General features: G+C 36.3%; 1 protein-coding gene across 3 annotated transcripts in view; it reads left to right on the forward strand.

Annotated features, from left to right (window-relative positions):
- STPG2 (sperm tail PG-rich repeat containing 2) overlaps nucleotides 1-24230 on the forward strand; it is a 636844-nt gene that overhangs the window by 36967 nt on the left and 575647 nt on the right. For all 3 annotated transcript variants that reach the window (XM_061419604.1, XM_061419605.1, XM_061419606.1), the window contains one exon: nucleotides 4226-4337. In XM_061419604.1, the coding sequence (XP_061275588.1) occupies nucleotides 4226-4337 (112 nt within the window). The remainder of the gene's footprint in view (nucleotides 1-4225; nucleotides 4338-24230) is intronic.

Raw genomic sequence — 24230 nt, forward strand, 5'->3', positions numbered from 1 at the left:
GACTAATGATAGATTGAGAAGGCATTCTCACTTTGAGTCAGAGCCATAACATTAGGTTGAAGGTAATATTTACAAAGTCTAACTAGGAAATACATTTCTTGTAAAATAACTGTCTTTATTTTTTTCCTACTCTTATCTTAGACACAAGTACGGTCTTAGATATGAGTCCATGGAGGGCAAAATTGACTAATAAATATGATGTTCTCAGAAGCTATAACTGCTTTCCATGGTTTAGTTTTTTTTTTTTTTTTTTAAATAGGTTCCAGCTTATGTGCCTGATCCTTTCTCTCTCATACAATGAATTTTCTCACAGGAAGTCCCACAATGATTACCTCCAGTTAATTTGCTGGATACAGTCAGATGCACGTGCATACCAGCAGTGGACATAGCTTAGAGTCTTGCTTAAACTTCCCTGCTGCTGTGCATTCATTGAACAGACATTGTTTGAATTCTTGCTATAACCTAGTAATGAACTTAGTAACTGAGAATAAAAAGAATAAAACGTGGTCCTTGTTTGGGGGAATTTATACCCTGTTCTATTGTCCTTTTCTTTTTTCATTTTCCTAGTACGGGAGATATACCATGTATTTTTATTTTTTAGTAGTTACACTAGAAACTTAACATGAATAAACTTAACATGTATACACAGATTGCCGCTGCTAAGTCACTCCAGTCGTGTCTGACTCTGTGCGACCCCATAGATGGCAGCCCACTAGGCTCCTCTGTCCCTGGGATTCTCCAGGCAAGAATACTGAAGTGGGTTGCTGTTTCCTTCTCCAATGCATGAAAGTGAAAAGTGAAAGTGAAGTTGCTCAGTCATGCCCGACTCTTAGCGACCCCATAGACTGCAGCCTACAAGGCTACTCCATCAATGGGATTTTCCAGGCAAGAGTACTGGAGTGGGGTGCCATTGCTTTCTCCGATATACAGCAGTGGGATCTAAATTTAATCTTTGTCATTCCAAATAAAGCAAAGTCTGTCGAATGCTCTTAATGGTGCTCATTCCCTTGACATAATACTTCTGTTAGTACTTCACTCTTTCTTCTTTCAGTTTGGCTGCTTGATTCCCTATCTGTCTTCCTGGCTATCAGTTTTATTGAGGTTTTGTTAACATTTGGTAAAATTAACCCTTTTTTAGGGTATGTAGTTCTGTGATGGTTGTTTTCCATCCATTTCAGTACACATCTAACTGAGTACCTCAGGCATGACCAGTATTCTAATTATGTTGCTCTAATTTTGCTTGCTATTTTCTTTATAGCAGTCACTTTTACTTCTCTCGCCCTGTCCTGCTCCCATTCTCATCCTAGTTTTTAAATGTTACTTTCTTTTTTATCTTTGTTATTTGTCTTGTTTCTTCTTTTTCTTCTGTTTGCATTTTCCCTTTGCTAGTTGGAATGTATCCGTATAGATTGCACTCCTAACTGCTTCAGACAGTTCATCATTTCCATAATTTGTCTACTCTTTGGTTTGCTGCCTTCACTGTATCTTTTATTTGGACTTGTCTTGGTTCCTTCTGGTAGTCAGTATTTTCTACCATTTTTTCTTTATTACTTCTTGTTTATTGACTGAGTCATAATTAGGAGATTTGATATAGTATAAAAATGGAAGTACTTGCTGGATGGGAGGGGAGTTTGGGGGAGCATAGATATGTGTAGTTACACTAGAAGTATAGTGTAATTATACTTCTCAATCCTCATCCCAATTCCCAAGAAGGCTAGTACTAAATATTGTGCTAACCATCAGACAGTGGCATTCATCTCCTGTGCTAGTAAGGTCAAGCTTAAAATCTTGAATGCTTGGCTTCAGCCTTATGCGAACCAAGAACTTCCAGATGATGAAGCTGGGTTTAGAAAAGAAAGAGGAACCAGAGATCAAATTGCCAACATTTGCTGTATCACAGGGAAAACTAGGGAATTCCAGAAAAACAGCTACCTCTGTTTCATTGACTCTGCCAAAACCTTTAACTATGTGGATCATAATAAACTGTGGAAAGATCTTAAAGAGATTGGAATACCAGACCATTTTACCTGTCTCCTGAGAAACCTCTATGCGGGTCAAAAGGCAACAGTTAGAACCCTGTATGGAACAGCTGATTGGTTCAAGATTGAGAAAGGAGTATGACAGGGCTGTCTGCTGTCACCCTGTTTGTTTAATTTATATGCTGAGCATATCCTGAGAAATGCTGGGCTGGATGAGTTACAAACTGGAATCAAGATAGGTGGGAGAAACATCAACAACCTCAGATATGCGGATTATACCACTCTAATGGCAGAAAGCAAAGAAGAGCTAAGCGCCTCTTGATGAGGATGAAGGAGGAGAGAGAAAGACCTGGCTTAAAAATAAATATTAAAAAAACTAAGATCATGGCATCCGGCTCCATTACTGCATGGCAAATAGAGGGGGAAAAGGTGGAAATCGTAACAGATTTCCTCTTGGGCTCCAAAAATCACTGTGGATAGTGACTGCAGCCATGAAATCAGAAGACGTTTGCTTCTTGGCAGGAAAGCTATGACAAACCTAGACATTGTGTTGAAAAGCAGAGGCATTACTGTGCCGACAAAGGTCTGTAAAGTCAAAGCTATCATTTTCCCATTGGTCACATACACTGTGAGAGCTGGACTGTAAAGAAGGTGGGGTGCCTAAGAACAGATGCCTTTGAACTGTGGTGCTGGACAAGACTCCTGAGAGTCCCTTGGACAGCAGAGGATAAAACCAGTCAATCTTAATGGAAATCAACCTTGAATACTCATTGGCAGGACTGATGCTGAAGCTGAAACTCCAGGATTTTGGTCATCTGATGCCAACAGTTGACTCATTGGGAAAGTCCCTGATGCTGGGAAAGATTGAGGGCAGAAAGAGAAGAGGGTGTCAGAGGATGAGATGGCTGGATGGCATCACCAATGCAGTGGACATAAATTTGGGCAACTTTGGGAGATGGTGAGGGACAAAGAGGCCTGGCATGCTGTAGTCTATGGGGTCACATGGAGTCGGACATGACTGGGCAACTGAACAAGAAGAAGATACATGTAGATGTATGGTTGAGTCCCTTTGCTGTTCACCTGAAACTATCACATTGTTAATCAGCCATACTCCAATACAAAACAAAAAGTTTAAAAAATGGAAATATTTGACTATTCTAAATGGAAAGATAGGCCTATAGTTTTTTTTTTTTTTTTTAATTTGGGAAACAGACCTGAATGATATGTGACTCTTTTGATATCCCTAATATAAATATTTTTATCCATAAAACTATTTGAGGTTTTGAAAATGTTTGTTGAATTTCGTGTAAAAAAAATCAATGAAGTCAGCCTTTAATAGTGAACTGAGATGTTCTATGCATTGTTTAACTCATAGTAATGTGTAAACAAAAAATTATGTAACCTAAGCATTTGTTTTTCTATTATCTGTTTTATAATCTGCTTATGTTCAACATAGCTCATTGGAAATGTTTAATGTGAAACTGTTTCCCCAGAATTCTGTTTAAGAATTAGAAAAAATGTATGCCACCAAACACTTCACATATAATTATCTGCTCTAATCATTACAACCATGAGGATTGGTTATTAATATTTCTAATTACAGAAGAAGAGTCAAATCTGAAGTTTAGAGAAGTTAGGCGATTTGTGCAAGGTCACGTAGCTAGTAGGTAGCAATCTTAGGATTCACATCAGGCTGTCTGACTCCAGAGCTGTTACTCCTTGCTTACTTGGTTTATTATTCTCACTTGAGGTTGTGTAAATTTCAGGGAAAATAAGCTTCCTTTTCATTTTCAAAGATTTCTTTATGCCTTTTTTTCTGATTGTTATGTGATATAAGTAGCATTAATTGTTTTTCCCTTGGGACTTCCCCAGTGGCTCAGCAGGTAGAGAATCTGCCTGCAATGCAGGAGACTCAGGAGGCACAGGTTCAATCCCTGGGTCAGGAAGATCCCCTGGAGGAGGGCATGGCAACCCACTCCAGTATTCTTGCCTGGAGAATTCCATGGTCAGAGGAGCCTGGCAGGCTACAGTCCATAGGGTTGCAAGGAGTTGGACATGACTAAAGTGACTTAGCACTTACTAAGGATATATTGGCTTAACAACACCCAGATGTGTTTATCATCAATAACATGATCTTACGGAATACTTTTTAAGCAGGAAATGTTGGTGTAAAAATATTCTTTTAGCCTATATAGACATTTATATATTTGAAATTGAGAATAAATTTTTTTTCTTGGTTTTTAAAGGAAAAAGTCACCTCGTTATGAAAATGTAAACATCAAGAAAGATCAACAGCAAAATAGTTGCTCAAATCTCCGACGACTTTATGAAGTAAAAATATCGAAGGAGGAAAAAGAGGTACGTTAAAAATTAACCATTTCATCCGCTTTCTAGATTTTAAGATAATTAAATCTTAAAACAAAGTTAGAGTACTCTTGGATGTACTGTGCTTGGTAGGTAGTTGTCATTCAGTGAATTTTGTGGAAGGAAATGCTGCTGCTGCTGCTAAGTCACTTCAGTCCTGTCCGACTCTGTGCGACCCCATAGACGGCAGCCCACCAGGCCCCGCCGTCCCTGGGATTCTCCAGGCAAGAACACTGGAGTGGGTTGCCATTTCCTTCTCCAATGCATGAAAGTGAAAAGTGAAAGTGAAGGCGGTCAGTCGTGTCCGACTCCCAGCGACCCCATGGACTGCAGCCTGCCAGGCTTCTCCGTCCATGTGGAAGGAACTAAGGAACTGTATTTAAAATTTCCTTCAGGTGATCACTATTTCTGCTTGAGCACCTCTTGTGATTAAAAAACTCCATACCCGTGAGGTTTCTTGTTCCAGTAGTAGACTGCCCTGTTTCCTACAATTTCCTTCCTAAACTGACTTAAATTTACCTGCTTGCTGTCTTCTTAATTCTCCCTTTTCCTATGACTTCTTTTGAATCTGCCTTTAAATCTTTGCTCGTAAGGATAAATGTTCTAAATACCTTTGATTATTCTCAGTATTTAACTTCAAGATAACTTATCTTCCTTTGAGGTTATCTAGGGATCTTCAGTTTTTGACTTTTTCTCTCTTTAAAATATGAGATTGAGAACTAAGAATAATATTCTTGGTACAGTCCGAATAGTACATAGTTTTTATTTTCATTGTTCTAGGTAGATTATATTTATTAATATAAAACTCTAAATGCCATTAAATTTTTTTTTTTTTTGTAGCTATGCTTCAGTTTAATCATTTGGAACTTGTAGTGATAAAAACCTTGGATTTTTTGTAGTCACAGAAACCTTGGATTTTTTTAAAGTTTATGTTTAAACTTAAAAACTTGAAGGTTTTAGGATAAACATTTCAAAGTGGATCCATTTAGAGTAAGGATAAATGATTCTCAATTGAGAAATCAGTGAGTATTTCAATAAGAATTTTCTCTGCACTTGATTTACTTGGTTCTCCCCTGAATATTGATCAGCAGTGAAAAATATTGCTTATGGAGTTATTAGAAAAAGATACATTAACAGGGAAATATAATGCAGTTGTTTTCATAGAATAATAATTATAAATCTCAAACAAGATAAAAGAAGTGTTAATTTAGAATCATGAGAGAGATTGGTCTGTTACATTATAATGTGTTTGTCTGGTTTTAGTATTAAGGTAATACTGACCTCATACAATGAGTTAAGTATTCCTTCTACTTGTGTCCTCTGAAAGATACTGTAGAGAATTGGTATAATTTTTCCCCCTAAATGTTTGGTAGAATTTACCAGTGAACCCATCTGGGTCTGGTACTTTTAGTTTTGGAAGGCTGTCTTGATTTCTTTAATAGATTTAGACCTATTCAGTTTATCTGTTTCTTCTTATGAGAATTTGGCAGCTGAACCTTTTAAGGAAGTGGTTTATTTCATCTAGGTTATCAAATTTATGGGCATAGAGTTGTTCATAACACTCCTTTATTCTTCTAATGTATATGGGGTCTATACTTATGTCTCCCCCTTCATTTCTAATATTAGTGATTTATGTCCTCTCTCATTTTTCTTAGTTTGCCAGGTGAGAGGTTTATAAATTTTCATTGATTTTTTCTCTAATTCTTAATTATAATTAATTCTTAATTTCTTTTCTTGGGTATTATTTTGGTATTTAATATTTTATTTTGTATTTGCTCTTTTAAAATTTTTTCCTAAGCTGGTAACTTAGATGCTCATATGTGTTTTCAGTGGTATAAATTTCCCTGAAAGAGCTGTTTATCCTGTATCTCACAACTTTTGATTGTTTCTGTATTCATTTTCATTTAGTTCAAAATATTTTAAAATTTCTCTTGGGATTTCTTCTTTGACCAATGTGTTATTCAGAATTGTGATGCTTAATTTCCATGTATTTTGTGAGTTTCCATTGATCTTTCTGTTTTTGGTTTCTAACTTAGTTCTACATGGTCTGGGAGCAGATGTCATATAATTTCTAGTCTGTTAAATTTGTGAAAGTGTGTTTATGACTCAAAACGTGGTCTATCTTGGTAAATGTTCTGTGTGAGCTTGAGAAGAATGTATTCTGCTGTTGTTGGATGAAGTAGCATGTAGGTGTCAACTACATCTAGTTGACTGATGGTATTACTAAGTTCAAGCATGTCCTTATGGATTTTATGCCCACTGGTCTGTCCACTTCTGAGAGAGGGTGCAGTCTCCAACTGTGATAGGGAATTCATTTATTTCTCCTTGCAATTCCATCAGTTTTTGCCTCATTTAGTTGATGCTCTGTTGTTAGGTGCCTACACCTTAATGATCATTACGTCTTTTTAGAGAACTGACCCCTTTACCATTATGTAATGACCTTCTTTATCCCTGATAATTATCTTTGCTTTGAAGTATACTCTTTCTGAATAAAGAGCTTTCTCTGGTGGCTCAGATGGTAATGAATCTGCCTGCAGTGCAGGTAGACCTGGGTTTGATCCCTAGGTTGGGAAGATCCCCCAGAGAAGAAAATGGCTACCCACACCAGTATTCTTGAATGGAAAATTCCATGGACAGAGGAGCCTGGTGGGCTACGGTCCATGGGGTTGCAAAGAGGTGGACACAACTGAACAACTAACACTTTCACTCTTGCTTTCTTTTGATTAGTATTTTGTATTAGTATTATTGTGGTATATTGTCCTTTATCCATTTACTTTACATTTATATGCCTTTATATTTAAAGTGGGATTTTTGTAGACAAGGCTTACTATACAAGTATAGTGATATCTTTGATCCACTCTGAAAATCTGGCTTTTAATTAGTGCATTTAGATAGTTGACATGAATGATTATTGATATAGTGGAATTAGTATACACTTCTGTTTTCTGTTTGCCCTTATTCTTTTTTTTTTTGCCTATGTTGCACAGCTTGTAAGATCTCAGGAACCTAGGCCATGGTTGTGAAAACCCAGAATCCTACCCACTAGGCCATCAAGGAGCTCCCACTTTATTGATATTTTTGTTGTACATTTTTCCCCCTGCCTTTTGTGGCTTTAATTGAGTATTTTGTATGATTTCTTTTCTGTCCTTTCTTAGAATATAGCTTTACTTCGTTTTTGACTTTTTAAGTGTTAGTTCTAGTTTATAACTAATTCTAGTCAACTTTTAAATAATACTGCACTACTTCATGGGTAGTGTGAGTACCTTATAATTGAAAAAAAAATTCTGGTTTTTCCTTTCCATTGCTTGCATCATTGTTGTCATACATTTCACTTATATTTAAGCATACAGAAACATATGCATATGTGTGTGTGTATATATATATATATATACACACACATACATAATTGAATACATTGTTGCTATTATTTTGAGTAAAATAATTATTTGAGAAAAATAATAATGGCTCTGTTAGACCCATAAAGAATAAGAAAAATAAAACTTTTTGTTTTACCTTTACTTATGCATGCTTCAATTTTCTTCCTTTATGCAGATTCAGATTTTGGACCTCTATTACTTTCCTTCTTTTTAAGAAACATAGCATTTCTTGTAAGGCAAGTCTACTAGCAACAAATTTCATCAATTTTTGTTTGTCTAAGAAAGTATTTCTCTTTCACTTTTAAAGGATAATTTCATAGGGTACAGAATTCTAGATTTTTTTTTTCTTTCAACACTTTATTTCACGCTACTCTCTTCTTGCTTGCAAAGTTTCTTTGGAGAAGTCAAGTGTAATTTTTGTTCCCCTTTATGTAAGGTGTTTTTTTCCTCTGGCTTCTTCCAGGATTTTTTCTTTATCTAATTCTGTATTTTGAAGACAAAATACCTAGGTGTAGTTTTTTCAACAGTTATCCTTGTTTCGGGGACATTGGTGTTCTCTGAGCTTTCTAGATCTGTGGTTTGATGTCCAACATTAATTTGGGGAAATTCTTGGTCATTACTTTTTCGCATGTTTCTTATGTTCCTTTTTCTCTTTCTTCTTCTTCTAGTATTACCAGTTGTTATTGTTGTTTAGTCACTAAGACATGTCTGACTCTTTTGCAATCCCATGGACTGTAGCCCACCAGGCTCCTCTGTCCATGGAATTCTCCAGGCAAGGTTACTGGAGTGGGTTGCCGTTTCCTTCTCCAGTGGGATCTTCCTGACCCAGGAATCTAACCCATGTCTCCTGTTTGGCAGATGGATTCTTTACCACTGAGTCACCTGGAAAGCCCAGTACTATCATGACACATATATAAAACCTTTGGAGGTGTCTCCCAGTGTTTGGATAGTCTGTTTTGATTTTTTTTTCCAGTTTTTGTTCTCTTTGCTACTTAGTTTTGGAGGTTTCTATTGATATATCCTCAAGGCTAGAGATTGTTTTTTCAGGTTTCTCCAGTTTACTGATAAACCTACAAAGGCATTTTTCACTTGTATTCTTGTTTCTGGTCTCTGACATTTATTTTTAAATTTTTCTTTTAGGATTTAATCTCCCTTCTTCCATTGCTTATCTATTCTTATATTCTGTCATTTTTGTCCTGTAATGGATAAATTAGCTTATTAATCATACATATTTTAAATTCCCAATCTGATTGATTCCACCATCTCTGCAGTGCCCAGTTCCCAGTTGTGTTGCTTACTACCTCTTCTAAAGGAGTTTTTGTTTTCTAATATTTGGTGTCATTTTTTCTTGATAACTGGATGTATTATTTAGCTTGGGTTGCTATAGAAGAATGCCATAGATGCGTGTCTTATAGGCAACAGAAATGTATTTCTTATAGTTCCATGAGGCTGAGAAGTCTAAGATGAAGGTGCCAGCAAATTCATTGCCTATTGAGGGTCTGTGTCCTACTCATAGACATCTTTTTGTTGTGTTTTTGCATAGTGGCAGGAACAAGGGAACTGTCTGGGATTTTTTTTTTTTTTAATAAAGGCACTAATTTCATTCATGAGAGCTCTACCCTCATGAGTGAATCACTTCCCAGAGGCACTGCCTTCAAATACCATCACATTGGGAGAGTAGGTTTAAATGTGTATCTTTCAGGGACAAAAGCATTAAATCTCTAGCACTTGACATGATTTATCAGGTAAAGAAACTGATGAAAATATGCCTTTCGTAATGTAGTCTGGGGAAGGAGGAGTGTTCTACAATCCTATGACTAGGTCTTAGTCTTTTAGTGAGCCCATGTCTCTGGACTGTGAACTTCACAAATGTTTCTCAGTGTTTTTCTCTCTCCTTAGCTGAAATAGAATGGCTAGTGGGGCCTGGAGTTGGGTAATTTCTTTATTTTGTGTGGAGGGCAAGACTGGATTTTTTTTCTTATACCAAGTTTACTAGATGTGAATAATAATGCAGCAGTTTAGACTGTGGTTAATGATATTCTCCTGAGAGCAGGCTTTGTTGAGATAAACAGAGTGTTCTGGTATATTTCAAAATGATTCCTTTCTCTCTGTCTCTGCCAGAAACTTAAGGGGATTTTACTCCAGTATTTACTGTGAGAATCTAAGTTGAGCTCCTGGAGTAGATGAAAATTGTGGGGTCCTCCTCTATGACTGAGACCCTGGAGTTTTTAACTTTCAGACTTGTCTGCATGGAGCCTCCAGCAATACATCAAATATAGTTCAGATTTTCCTGCCTTGGCAGTGGTTCCCACAGTGGTTTCTACGTGTAAGTTTCTGCTCTGGTAAGCTGGGACTTCTTGCGTTGGCTTATCTGTCTCTCCAGTCTAGGGGGGAGCCATTTTGCCCTGGGTTCTCTGCTCTCTCATGGATTCAAGAAGAGTTTGATTTTTCATGCTGTTCAGGTTTTTACTTGTTGTCAGGGAAGAGTGTCAACATTAAAGTTTCTTACATGTGGGACTGGAGACTGGAAGTCAGGAAACAAGTTTTTTAAACATAAAATATTTTCTGGCAATGATATCAGCAAGATGGTGAACTAGGAGTCCCAACATTCTTTATTCCCCATAAAATAGTAACACTCAATAAACAACTATATCCTGATGAAAATAGCTCTGAGAAAGCTCTGCAATGAAGAAGCCACGGAGGCCTCAAGGAGCTTCAAAACTAAGGATGGTCACGTAGAAAATTGTAGAAGGCATTTTGCCTGCATGACGTCATCCCTCAGTCCATAGCTAAGTTATGAAAGACATATAGAATACTTAATCTAAAGTAAAAGTTAAATTATTAAGACAAAAGAAGAAAATCACATGAGAAAGGTGATTTTCCCCATGCATTTTTGTCTCTGTGCCTAGAAAAAGATCCCCTGGGAAAGGGAGTGGGTGTTCTCTTGGAGCTGGTCTGGTATAGGCACATCCCTGCTGCAGTGGTGCTGCCAGTGTCTGAGATGAGGCCACACAGAGAACTGGCACAGAGCCAGGGTCTTGGCTGTGCATGGTGGGTGGCGGATCCAGCCCTGAGTGGTGAGTAGCCGAGGCTGTGGCAGGTCCTTCTCCAAGGGAGGCATAGTAACATGAAATAGAGGCAGTTCCATCAGCTGGCTTCTACTAACTTTGTGTTTTGTTCTTGTTTCTCTTGGTATTGTTTATTTGAGATTTTTCTTGTTTCTAAGCTTGTATCACTGTAAGCTTCCCTGTTAGACCTGCTTTGGCTGCATCCCATAGGTTTTGGATTGTCGTTATTTTCGTTTTCATTTGTCTCTGCTGCTGCTGCTGCTGCTAAGTCACTTCAGTTGTGTCCGACTCTGTGCGACCCCATAGACAGCAGCCCACTAGGCTCCCCCGTCCCTGGGATTCTCCCCAAGAACACTGGAGTGGGTTGCCATTTCTTTCTCCTAGGTATTTTAAGAAATTTCCTCTTTAATCTCTTCATCGATCCATTGGTGACTCATAACATACTGTTTGTGCTCTTTACAGTTTTTTTCTTATGCTGCTGCTAAGTCGCTTCAGTCGTGTCCGACTGTGCAACCGCATAGACGGCAGGCAGCCCACCAGGCTCCGCCGTCCCTGGGATTCTCCAGGCAAGAACACTGGAGTGGGTTGCCATTTCCTTCTCCAATGCATGAAAGTGAAAAGTGAAAGTGAAGTCGCTCAGTCGTATCCGACTCTTAGCGACCCCATGGACTGCAGCCTACCAGGCTCCTCCATCCATGGGATTTTCCAGGCAAAAGTACTGGAGTGGGGTGCCATATAGTTGATTTCTAATCTCATGGTGTTGTGGTCACAAAAGATGCCTGATTCGATTTCAGTTTTCTTAAATTTACCAAGGCTTGCTTTGTGGCTGACATTACTGCTTTAAATATTTTCTCTTTATCTTTAATTTTTGCCGTTTTAATTGCAATCTGCCTTGGCCTCGTTCCTCTTTGAGTTAATCCTGTATGGGACTCTTGGTGCTTCCTGGACTTTGATGTCTGTTTTCTTTCCCAGGTTAGGGAAGTTTTCAGTTATCATGTCTTCAGTAGTTTCTCAGGCCCTTTCTCTCTCTCTCATTCTTCTAGGACCCCTATAATGCAAATATTAATGTGTTTGATGTTGTCCCAGAGGTCTTTTAAACCACCCTCATTTCTTTTCATTCTTTTTTTCTTTCTCCTTTTCAGTGGCAGTGATTTCTATTATTCTGTCTGATCCATTTCTCTGTATCATTTAGTCTCCTCTTAATTCCTTTTAGTGTATTTTTCATTTCAGTTATTGTGTTCTTCATCTCTGATTGTTCTTATATTTTCCAACTCTTTGTTAAACACTATGTACCTATTTTCTCAAATTCTTTGGTCATCTCTGCAATCATTACTCTGTAGTCTTTCTTGGTAGATTGCCTATTTCTACTTTACTTAGTTCTTCTTCTGGAATTTTATCTTGTTCCTTTCCCTGGAACATATTCATCACTGCCTCATTTTGTCTAGGTTGCAATTTTATTTTTATGTATTAGTTTTTCAATTTTATTTCTATGTATTTTTATGTACATTAGTTATGTTTCTCAACCTTGTAGAAGTGACCTTCTGTAGGGGATGTCTTATGTGTCTTAGCAGCACAGTCTCCTCTTATCACCCAAGCTATATGCTGGAGGGGTTCCTCATATGAGGGCTGGTGTGTCCTTATTTGTAAGTGTTTGGGTAGGCTTTGCTGGCCCCTCGTCCAGTGGGTTGCCACGCCCCACCTTGTGTGGGAGCTACTGGCTGTTGTTTAGTGGAGTCTGGTCACCAAGTGGTTAGATTCAGGACCCTAGGGGACCCTGGGGCTAGTACTGCCTCAGTGGTGGGCAGTGTACGGTTCTGAAGACTCTGGGACTGTTGCCTGCCCACTGGTGGGTGATGCCTGTTCCTGGGGTTAGTGCCAGACTCTTGGGAGGCAGAAGTGTTCCTGGAGTCTGGCGGTAGGGCGCAGGGATCTCAGAGCTTGTTTCAGACTATTTGTGTGTTTGTGGGGGGTTCTTCACACAGTTGGGTGTGGGATCTGGACGGAGGAGCCTGGTGGGCTGCAGTCTGTGGGGCCGCTAAGAGTCGGACACGACTGAACGACTTCACTTTCACTTTTCACTTTCATGCATTGGAGAAGGAAATGGCAACCCACTCCAGTGTTCTTGCCTGGAGAATCCCAGGGACGGGGGAGCCTGGTGGGCTGCCGTCTATGGTGTCACACAGAGTCGGACACGACTGACATGGCTTAGCAGCAGCAGTAGCAGCTCCAGGGGAGGCTCTCCAGGACTAGCAGGAAGCTCTGGCTCAGGCACTTACAGAATTACTGCTTTTTCTCTGGAGTCCACCTTGTCTCATGGTTCCTTCTTTATGACATTAGTTGTGGAAGATCTTCCCAGGCTTTTTCCTTGATGGTTGTTCTGAAGATAGTTGTGATTTTGGTGTTCTCATGAGAGGAGGTAAGCTCAAGATTTTTGTAGTCCACTGTCTTGACCCAACCTCAAAATTTACTTCTTTTTAATTTAGAGGTTTGCTTTGTTGGAAAAAAATAGCTTTATTCAGATATAATTCATGTGTAATATAATTATTTAAAGTATATAATTTCATGGTTTAGTATGTTCTCAGAGTTGTACAACTGTCACCACAATCAATTCTAGAATATTTTAATTCACCCTAATCATTTCCATCCCCCTCCAATCCTCTTAGCTCTAGGCAATCAATAATTTATTTTCTGGCTCTGTAGATTTGTTTCTCTGAACATTTCATACGTATGGAATCATACACATTTGTCTTTTATTGACTTCTTTCATTTGGCATAGTGTTTTCTAGGATGTAGCATGTATCAATGTTTTATTTCTTTTCATGGCTGAATAATATTACATTGTATGGAAATCCCACATTTTGTTTATCCATTCATTAGTATACACACATTTGGGTCATAATCACTTTTTGGTTAAGATAAAAGTAGTAAGTATAGCAATATGCTAAGTGAAAGCATAAGAAAAAAGCCGTGAACATTTGTGTATGAGTCTTGTATGGACATATGTTTTCAATTCTTTTGGGTAGGTGTAGAATTGCTTTGTAATACTGTAATTCTAACTTTTTGTGGTACAAACAGGTGCACTATTTTATATTGTGACCACTAAAATATGAAGGTTCTAATTTCTTTCCACCATTGCAGCACTTGCTATAGTTTTTCTTTTTGATTATGGCCATTCTAGTGGATGTGAAGTGATATATTTTTGCATTTTTGATTTACATTTCCTAAACATTAATGGTGATGGACAGGGAGGCCTGGTGTGCTGCGATTTATGGGGTTGCAAAGAGTTGGACACGACTGAGCGACTGAACTGACTAAAACATTAATGATATTGAGTATCTTTTCATACACATATTGGTCACTTGTATATCTTCCTTAGAGTAATGTCTAACTAGACTTATCCCATTTAAAATTTTTATTGTCTTTTTGTTACTGACTTTTAGGAGTTCTGTTAATTTGATTTGTTTTTCTCTCAATTTATGATTAATTTGAATAACATATACAAGAAATAACTTATTTCTTGTATATGAAATCTTTTTAAAAATGTATTTATCTTATGTCCCCAGTTAAACCATTATTCTTAGAGAACAGGGATCTTTCATTGTACTTTCTTTTTTTTTGTATTCCTATAGTTAGTGGAGTAAGATACATAATGTTTTTTGAATGAATGATTACAAATTTGAAAAATGTGCAGTTTTATTTTATTTTATTTTTTAACTTTACAATATTGTATTGGTTTTGCCTTATATCAACATGAATCCGCCACAGGTATACATGTGTTCCCCATCCTGAACCCTCCTCCCTCCTCCCTCCCCGTACCTGCAGTTTTATTTTAAAATATGAATTTAGAGAAAGAATTCTAAGGTTTTCTCTTGCTTCCCATTTATAATATTGCCTTAGATGGATAAATTTTAAAGCAATAAAATAATTAGGCAAGTAAATGCTCTAATGTCTTTGGATGTAAATATTTTCTGATGGTACAGCAAAATACAATATATAATAATATGAATTGTTGTTGTTTGGTCGCTAAGTCATGTCAGACTCTTTTGTGACCCCATAGACTGTAGCCCTCCTCTGTCCATGGGATTTCCCAGGTAAGAATACTAGAGTGGGTTGCCATTTCCTTCTGCAAGGGATCTTCTTGACCCAGTGATTGAACCCCCATCTCCTGCATTGGTAGGGGAATTCTTTACCACTAAGCCACCTGGGAAACCCAATAATATGAATATAACATGAATATTCATAACTTAAATATAAATATGATAATATGAATGATTGTGATTTTTGTTTATTATATCCTTGGAATGTATTTAATTCGGTTGTATGCACAATATTATTACAATATATCTTTTGAATTTATTCTGGCATTTGACTCTACTGATAAATTCTGTTAAGAAATACAAATATATCTCTAATGGTTTTGTAATTCTGTGAATACCCTAAAAACACCTGAGTTGTACATTTTAATGGATAAATTATATAAGATATAATGTACAAAATTATATCTCAGTATGCTGGGAGGGATTGGGGGCAGGAGGAGAAGGGGATGACAGAGGATGAGATGGCTGGATGGCATCACTGACTCGATGGACGTGAGTCTGGGTGAACTCTGGGAGTTGGTGATGGACAGGGAGGCCTGGCGTGCTGTGATTCATGGAGTCGCAAAGAGTTGGACACGACTGAGCAACTGAACTGAACTGAACTGAACTGATAGCTGATATATACGTGAGAAAAGAAAAGAAATCCAAATATTAACTTTTATTCAACCTGAATGTTTTCTACAGGAATATGTCTTGCCTTTGGCAATGAAAATTCTTGTTAGTATTCTCTTTAATATTAATGAAGTCTTTAATATACATAAATACTTAAGTTATTTCTATTGAGATTCTTTGACTTGGTAATACAAGACTTAAGAAATTTCTGTAAATAGCTCCTGATCAGTTAAAAATCTGAGTAAAATTTCACTGAAATGAAGTCACTCAGTCGTGTCCGACTCTTTACAACACCATGGACTATAGCCTACTAGGCTCCTCTGTCCATGGGATTTTCCAGGCAAGAATACTGGAATGGGTGGCCATTTCTTTTTTCAAAATTTCACTAGGTGGCGCCAATAGTTTGAGTCTTTATTGACAGAAAACCTTGTTTATTTGTTAATTTCCCATATTCATTAAAATAAATGGTTAAAAATTATGTGGTATGAAAATTTGCCTTGTAGTTACCCTGAGCAAACCTAAATTGGAAGTTTTATTTGTTTGGAAGTTCTGCCAGATAGAAATAACTTGGAACCATATATTTTAAAATGTTATTTAAATTCTAGTTGCAGACTGAGTTATAGATTTTTCATTTCATTTATCTATCAATATATAAATTTATGAAAACTGTTAGAATTTTAAAGTTATTTTAAAGTTGTAATTAATAAACTTGGTTTTCTTATAGATTAGAATATACCTAAAAATAGTGTACTTGTCTGAAGTAAATATTGGGTAGAAACATCTACCTAAGATATTAAGTAGAAATCTTCAAGTAGAAAGTTGTAGTTTGAAATAAGTACAAATATTCTAAAAAGATTAATAATGACATAAGCAGCAGAAATAATATATAGCCTTTTGTGACTATTTTTGAAGTCCATCATTACAATAATTCTAATGATTTTCTTTTAGGATGAATGGTTCTAGTATTTCTGACCCAAAATTTCACCTTTTCATTTTTCATTGCTAGCCTTTAATATTTATTAAACTACCTGATTAGTGGGCATTATAACAGATACTTGGAAATTTATTGCAGCTAGCAGTATATAGTGGTTACCTTGAAAGAAATGAACTTTGAGGATAAACAAACATTTAGGAAGATTTGCAGAAAATTATTTTCTCCCCAAACACAAATTAATTGTTTGAATTATGGTTGCTGTATCTAGAAATCTGAGTGATCACTTTTCTTATTTTTTAAGATATCTTTTCCAAGTTTTAAATTATGGATTTCAAAGAGAAAAAAAAGATGCCAAGAAAGGTTGGAGGAAAAGATAGAATCATTAAAATATGAATTGAGAAAATTGTGTGAGAAAAGCAGTGAAGTTGAAGTTGGAAACATTTTTTTTTTCTATTGCTTAAACAGTGATTCAGTATCTTTTAAAAGAGCATCTTTCTTCAAGTGTAATTGTATAATAGTTTGTACTATTATTAGTGAGTTTTATATATACTGAAGTCATATTTGTGGTAAAAATGTAAGAACTATGTAAAATAAATAAAGCATTCTTAGATTTATTTGTATTTTAGTGGTAAAGAGTTCAGGTTTTAGAATCACACTGCAATTTCTTGCTCCATTACAACTAGTTGTGTGAGCTTGGGCAACTTACTTTGCCATTCTAAGCCTATATACTTTTCCTTCTAAATCTCTAATGCTATTGCTAATGCTAAGTCACTTCAGTTGTGTCCGACTCTGTGGGACCCCATAGATGGCAGCCCACCAGGCTCCGCCGTCCCTGGGATTCTCCAGGCAAGAATACTGGAGTGGGTTGCCATTTCCTTCTCCATCTAAATCTCTAAAATATGAATAATAATATCTATAAAGACATCATTGTGAAAATTCATGAAATGTGATCATACACACACACTGCTTAATACAGTGTTTGGCATTTGATAATACCATGCTGTGGCTAGAAAGATGATGAATAGTACGAAGTTTTCTGAATCAAAGGACTTTACACATTGATGGATGATACAAATATATAAAGAATTATAAAATGATATCCAAATAAGGTACAGTGGGACTTCAGAAGAGAAAGTCGTTGATTCTGCTTGGGGAATGACACAAGTCAGGAAAGAATTCTAAAATGTGTTTGTGTTTTGAGTAAAGAGTAGGTGTTTGTCAAATGGAGTAGAACATTATACGTAAAGAGGATGTGCAAAGCCATGAAGTTTCAAGCAAAGCAGTTTTTATCTGTGTAATAATAAACTAGTATATTTTAAATGGAAGATTCATGAACAGTTTTGTAATTTCAGGAAAATAGGACAGTAAGCTGTGAATCAAATGGATGAAATGTGGGGAAAGGGAGGACAGGAGAAGTCATGAGGTGATATGTAGTGATTCACATAGTGGATGGCTGTGTTGAGATAGTGAAATGAGAGGGTAGTGATATATACCTGGCTGTTAGCATTGATTTTTATCTGGTGGTTAATTTGATATGGGAAGATGACTGGCAAAGTTGAGGATGACATAGATTTCTCATTTAAAATGCTGGATAAATGGCATTGTACAGAGAGAAAATATAGAAAGAAAGCTTACTACACTTTGTGTGTGTGTGTGTGTGTGTGTACATAATACTGGGGGATCACATTCTTTTATGCATCTATTTGTTATATAGGTAGAAATGTTTTGAAGATAGTAGAAAATTTAGAAAAATTTGGACTGGAGATTTAGGAATTAGTCTTTGGGTTAGTTATATAATCCATAAAAGGTGAGGATTGATTGATAGCATTTAATGGATAAATTAAGGAAGGAGGAATAGGGATTTAATAATAAATTAAGGAGGAAAAGGGATTTAAGAAAGGAACTAGGAGGATTAAAAATGGTAGGGACAAAATATGGAGGAGTGATCTCACAGGAGCCAGATGAGGATTGTGTTTCAAGAAAGTAGCTGCCACCTGTCTTATATACTTTGGATAAGTTAACAAAGATAAGAACTGAAAATGGTCCCCTGAACTTTGCAGAATTTTGAGATCAGTGGTTGCTTTAGTAAAGCATTTCTGATGGACTGGGTTGAAGATAGCAGGCTGGTGGTAGATTGAAGAATAGATGGATGGGAAAAAATAGGATCCTGTGAATGTGTCTAAAATGAAAGGCAAAAATAAGCTTTTATCCAGTTTTTTTGTTCCCTGAAGGAAAGTTCCCTATAATTATCTGCATATGATATTTACTTTTTGTTAATTTAGGATTATTTCCAAGATAAAAGCTAGCTTAATGATTTTAAATAACCTGATAATAATTAGGTTATTAATATTTTAAATCAAGAAGCATTTATAGAAGTGAATATTGTATGCTTAGCATTACACTAGTTGCCTTAGGGCTTCGGAGGGTTAAGAAAAGAAGTGTATTTTTTATTTGCCTTTGGAGACACAAGTTATGTAGAAGAAACAATTAGAGAAAAATATATGGTATTCCCTCTAACATTTGCTGAATGAATGAATGACATTAATCTATGAAGGCTGAAAACAGGGTGTGTGTGAAATATGGGAATATACAGAGTGTTGTTGTGTAGTCGCTAAGTCATGTCTGACTCTTTTGTGACCCCATGGACTGTAGCCCACCAGGCTTCTCTGTCCATGGGATTTTCTAAGCAAGAATACTCGAGTTGGGTGCCATTTCCTTCTCCAGGTATATACGGAGTGAGATGGGCCTTAATACTTCTTATCTTGATATGCAAAACTGTTACAATCTGACCCTTTACTATACTAACTGCACATATCATAATTCTTCTACATGCATTCAGGACTTTAGTCATATTGAACTGTCCCCTCAGCTGCTACCTATCTCCCTCTGCATAAACTAGTCTTTTCCCTACAGTGCTCCCTTTCTCTTCATGCAGCTGACTCTCAGTCATCAGTGAGATTCTTCTCCTAGTTATCTATGCATACCTCAATCATGGCATTTATCATACTATATTATAATTTTCTGTTTCTGCCAAACCATGCCATTCTTGAGGGATTACATCTTATTGAATTTAAATCCCTAACATATTGTAGATTAAAAGAATTATTGAATGAAGGAAAAAAATCATGTTAAACTATCTCTTAAAGGAAATACTGGAGAACAGATCGATGGAGAGTAAGCAGATGAGGATATTTTGAGTAGAAATAGAAAACATAACATTTGTTTAGCTGGCAGACTAGTCTAAATGAGATTGTTTTAGTGAGTACTGAGAGAGCTCTAAAGATGGAAATAATGGAGGGCTTTAATGCAAGCTGGAAATGTCCAGATTCCACATAAATTGTAATAGTCATTCTTAAGCAGGAAGATGTAGAAAAGTTTTTCAGGTTGTTATCTGATAGTTGTATATTTTACAGACTCCCCTTTTCAAATCTAATCTGTTCCTAAAAACATATTAGATAGCAAATACTTGGGTAGCAGGAACGTGTGTTTTGCTATTTTATGTGACAAAAAATATTACAACCAACCCTGCAAAATTGTACCTCAATTTCCCAAAACACTCTTAAACAGCTATATAACAGTCACACAAGAATTTCAGCAAGGTATTTAAAACACCAGTTACCTAATTAAGGAAAAAAAAGCATTTATTGAGAACATTGATATGTTTGTGTGCAGTAGACAATAATACTGTTCTATATCAAATATTACTTTTTAATTTGAAAAAGCGTATTCTGTATTGTAAATAAATAGTATAATAGTATGTTATAGGTACTAAAAATATCTAAATTTTATGGGTTGATTGTATCCTTAGCCACCTGGCAAAAGCACAGTCTGGGACCAGTGAAGTGCTAAGCTTGAGGAGCATGGGAAGGGTGGGAGGGAGTGGGAATGTGCTGACTACAGTAAGGTGCTCTAAACCAAACAGTAGTGATCACATTAGGCTAAGAGCTGAGATAGACTGCAGACTGCTCTTCACTGTCAGCCTATGTTTGTGCAGGGTACTTTTTTTGCTGGCATACATCTTCAGACTCATAAAAAATTCCTATTTAAGTATTGAATTTGGGGTAAGATATTTGGCATGTCATTATTTAAATATTTGCTTTCAGGTAGTGAAAGTTTGAATAGTGATGTAGAACCTGTTTCATTGGGTTCTTTTATTTATTACTATTTATTTATATTAATTGGAGGCTAATTACTTTACAATATTGTATTGGTTTTGCCATACTTCAACATGAATCTGCCACGGGTGTACACGTGTTCCCCATCCTGAACCCCACTCCCACCTCCCTCCTCATACCATCCCTCTGGGTCATCCCAGTGCACCAGCCTCAAGCATCCTGTATCATGCATTGAACCTGGACTGGCAATTCATTTCATATATGATATTATACCTGTTTCAATGCCATTCTCCCAAATCATCCCACCCTCTCCCTCTCCCACAGAGTCCAAAAGACTGTTCTATACATCTGTGTCTCTTTTGCTGTCTCGCATACAGGGTTATCGTTACCATCTTTCTAAATTCCATATATATGCGTTAGTATACTGTATTGGTGTTTTTCTTTCTGGCTTACTTCACTCTGTATAATCGGCTCCAGTTTCATCCACCTCATTAGAACTGATTCAAATGTATTCTTTTTAATGGCTGCGTAATACTCCATTGTGTATATGTACCACTGCTTTCTTATCCATTCATCTGCTGACAGACATCTAGGTTGCTTCCATGTCCTGGCTATTATAAACAGTGCTGCGATGAATATTGGGGTCCATGTGTCTCTTTCAATTCTGACTTCCTCAGTGTGTATGCCCAGCAGTGGGATTGCTAAGTTGTATGGCAGTTCTATTTCCAGTTTTTTAAGGAATCTCACACTGTTCTCCATAGTGGCTGTACTAGTTTGCATTCCCACCAACAGTGTAAGAGGGTTCCCTTTTCTACACCCTCTCCAGTATTTATTGCTTGTAGACTTTTGGATCGCAGCCATTCTGACTGGCATGAAATGGTACCTCATTGTGGTTTTGATTTGCATTTCTCTGATAATGAGTGATGTTGAACATCTTTTCATGTGTTTGTTAGCCGTCTGTATGTCTTCTCTGGATGAATGTCTGTTTAGTTCTTTGGCCCATTTTTTGATTGAGTCATTTATTTTTCTGGAATTGAGCTGTAGGAGTTGCTTGTATATTTTTGAGATTAGTTGTTTGTCAGTTGCTTCATTTGCTATTATTTTCTCCCATTCTGAAGGCTGTCTTTTCACCTTGCTTATAGTTTCCTTTGTTGTGCAGAAGCTTTTAATTTTAATTAGGTCCCATTTGTTTATTTTTGCTTTTATTTCCGATATTCTGGGAGGTGGGTCATAGAGGATCCTGCTGTGATTTATGTTGGAGAGTGTTTTGCCTATGTTCTCCTCTAGGAGTTGTATAGTTTCTGGTCTTACGTTTAGATCTTTAATCCATTTTGAGTTTATTTTTGTGTATGGTGTTAGAAAGTGTTCTAGTTTCATTCTTTTCCAAGTGGTTGACCAGTTTTCCCAGCACCACTTGTTAAAGAGATTGTCTTTTCTCCATTGTATATTCTTGCCTCCTTTGTCAAAGATAAGGTGTCCATATGTGCGTGGATTTATCTCTGGGCTTTCTATTTTGTTCCATTGATCTATATTTCTGTCTTTGTGCCAGTACCATACTGTCTTGATGACTGTGGCTTTGTAGTAGAGCCTGAAGTCAGGCAGGTTGATTCCTCCAGTTCCATTCTTCTTTCTCAAGATTTATTTGGATATTTGAGGTTTTTTGAATTTCCATACAAATTGTGAAATTATTTGTTCTAGTTCTGTGAAAAATACCATTGGTAGTTTGATAGGGATTGCATTGTATCTACAGATTGCTTTGGGTTGTATACTCATTTTTACTATATTGATTCTTCTGATCCATGAACACGATATATTTGTCCATCTATTAGTGTCCTCTTTGATTTCTTTCACCAGTGTTTTATAGTTTTCTATATGTAGGTCTTTAGTTTCATTAGGTAGATATATTCCTAAGTATTTTATTCTTTTTGTTGCAATGGTGAATGGAATTGTTTCCTTAATTTCTCTTTCTATTTTCTCATTATTAGTGTATAGGAATGCAAGGGATTTCTGTGTGTTGATTTTATATCCTGCAACTTTAATATATTCATTGATTAGCTCTAGTAATCTTCGGGTGGAGTCTTTAGGGTTTTCTATGTAGAGGATCATGTCATCTGCAAATAGTGAGAGTTTTACTTCTTCTTTTCCAATTTGGATTCCTTTTATTTCTTTTTCTGCTCTGATTGCTGTGGCCAAAACTTCCAAAACTATGTTGAATAGTAGTGGTGAAAGTGGGCACCCTTGTCTTGTTCCTGACTTTAGGGGAAATGCTTTCAAAATGAAGTGAAGTAGATGATCTTTTTTGTGGACTGAGGTTTTTTGATTTGCTAAATCTTGTTATTCTTAGTATATTAAAAAAATGGAGAGTTCTTTCTTGCATCAGTATTTTTTAAAATGTCTTTTCTGGTTCTTCTTTCATTAAAGTCAAAAACACTAAAAAACTATAGTATGGACTTTGTGAAAGTCCGACTTGGGTTAGAATTCTGGTTTAATGTTTGTTAGCTGTAGACCCTTGGGCCAATTGTTCAACTGTTATGAGGCTATTCTATAAAATAGAGACTATCTCATAGTTTGTTTTAAGAGTTAATTTGAACAGTGAAGGAGGTTTTCTTACTAGAGTACTTATTATAGTGATAAATACCTAGTACTCAAATATTATTTTTTTGTAAAACTAAAAATATAACACATTTAAAGTCTAAGTACATGCGAAACTTTTCTTTTGGATTGTACCCTATTGATACATCTTCATTTAACTTTAGTAAAAGTAATATATTGGGTTTTTATGGTTAAAAATTTTTTTTCTCTATTCATCTGAGCCATTACTTACTCCTCCCCCAAATTATTTTGTCTTTATACTGTAACAAAGTATTTATAAAAGGAACATGAGTTCTGTGATAACCATAGCAGTTTTGTTTATTGTTGTGAATATTCCCCAAGTTGGTGACAACCCAATGTTTATCAGTATGTGATTGCTAAAATAAATTGTGAATATTTATACAGCATAATAGTATTTAGCAATAGAAAGAGCTAACCATGGAATAACTTATTCACAAAACTTCATGGTGAGTCTCAGAATTATCCTCCTGAGCAAATAAAACCTGATACTAAAACAATACTATATGATTCCATTTATATAAAACTCTAGAAAGGACAAATTAACTGAAAACAAATTAGCTGTTGCCTATGTCCTGGAGTAGAAGAATTATCTGGAAGGTGGTACATGAAAAGTTTTGCGGTGATAGAAATATTCTATACCTTGATTATGGTGATGGTTACAGAAGTTTGGATCTTTTAAAACTCAGGAGTTTACATTGAAAATGGGTGTATTATATTGTTAGTAAATGACATTGTAGTGTAAATTATATGATTTATATAGTTTACTGGAATGTAAACTGTGAGAAGGCATAGATTTTTTTGTTGTTGTTGTTGTTCATTGTGATGTATCCCTACTTCCTAGAATGGTCCTTTTGTGTATTTGATGAGTGAATTGATAAATCTGATAGACATTTAAGTTCAATGAGCTATGAGCATTTCCTTTTCAGTATTTTTTCCTACAGTCTTTTTTCCACTTGTTAGTCTTGTCTGTTTTTCATATAGTAATGTATTAGTTCATATTTTCCAAGAACTTCTATGAATAAAAGGATCCAACTCCACTAAAAATCTTCTTGACCTATTCAAAGTAAAGGA

This window comes from Bos javanicus, chromosome 6 (assembly GCF_032452875.1).
Source record: "Bos javanicus breed banteng chromosome 6, ARS-OSU_banteng_1.0, whole genome shotgun sequence".
Lineage (NCBI taxonomy): Eukaryota > Metazoa > Chordata > Mammalia > Artiodactyla > Bovidae > Bos > Bos javanicus.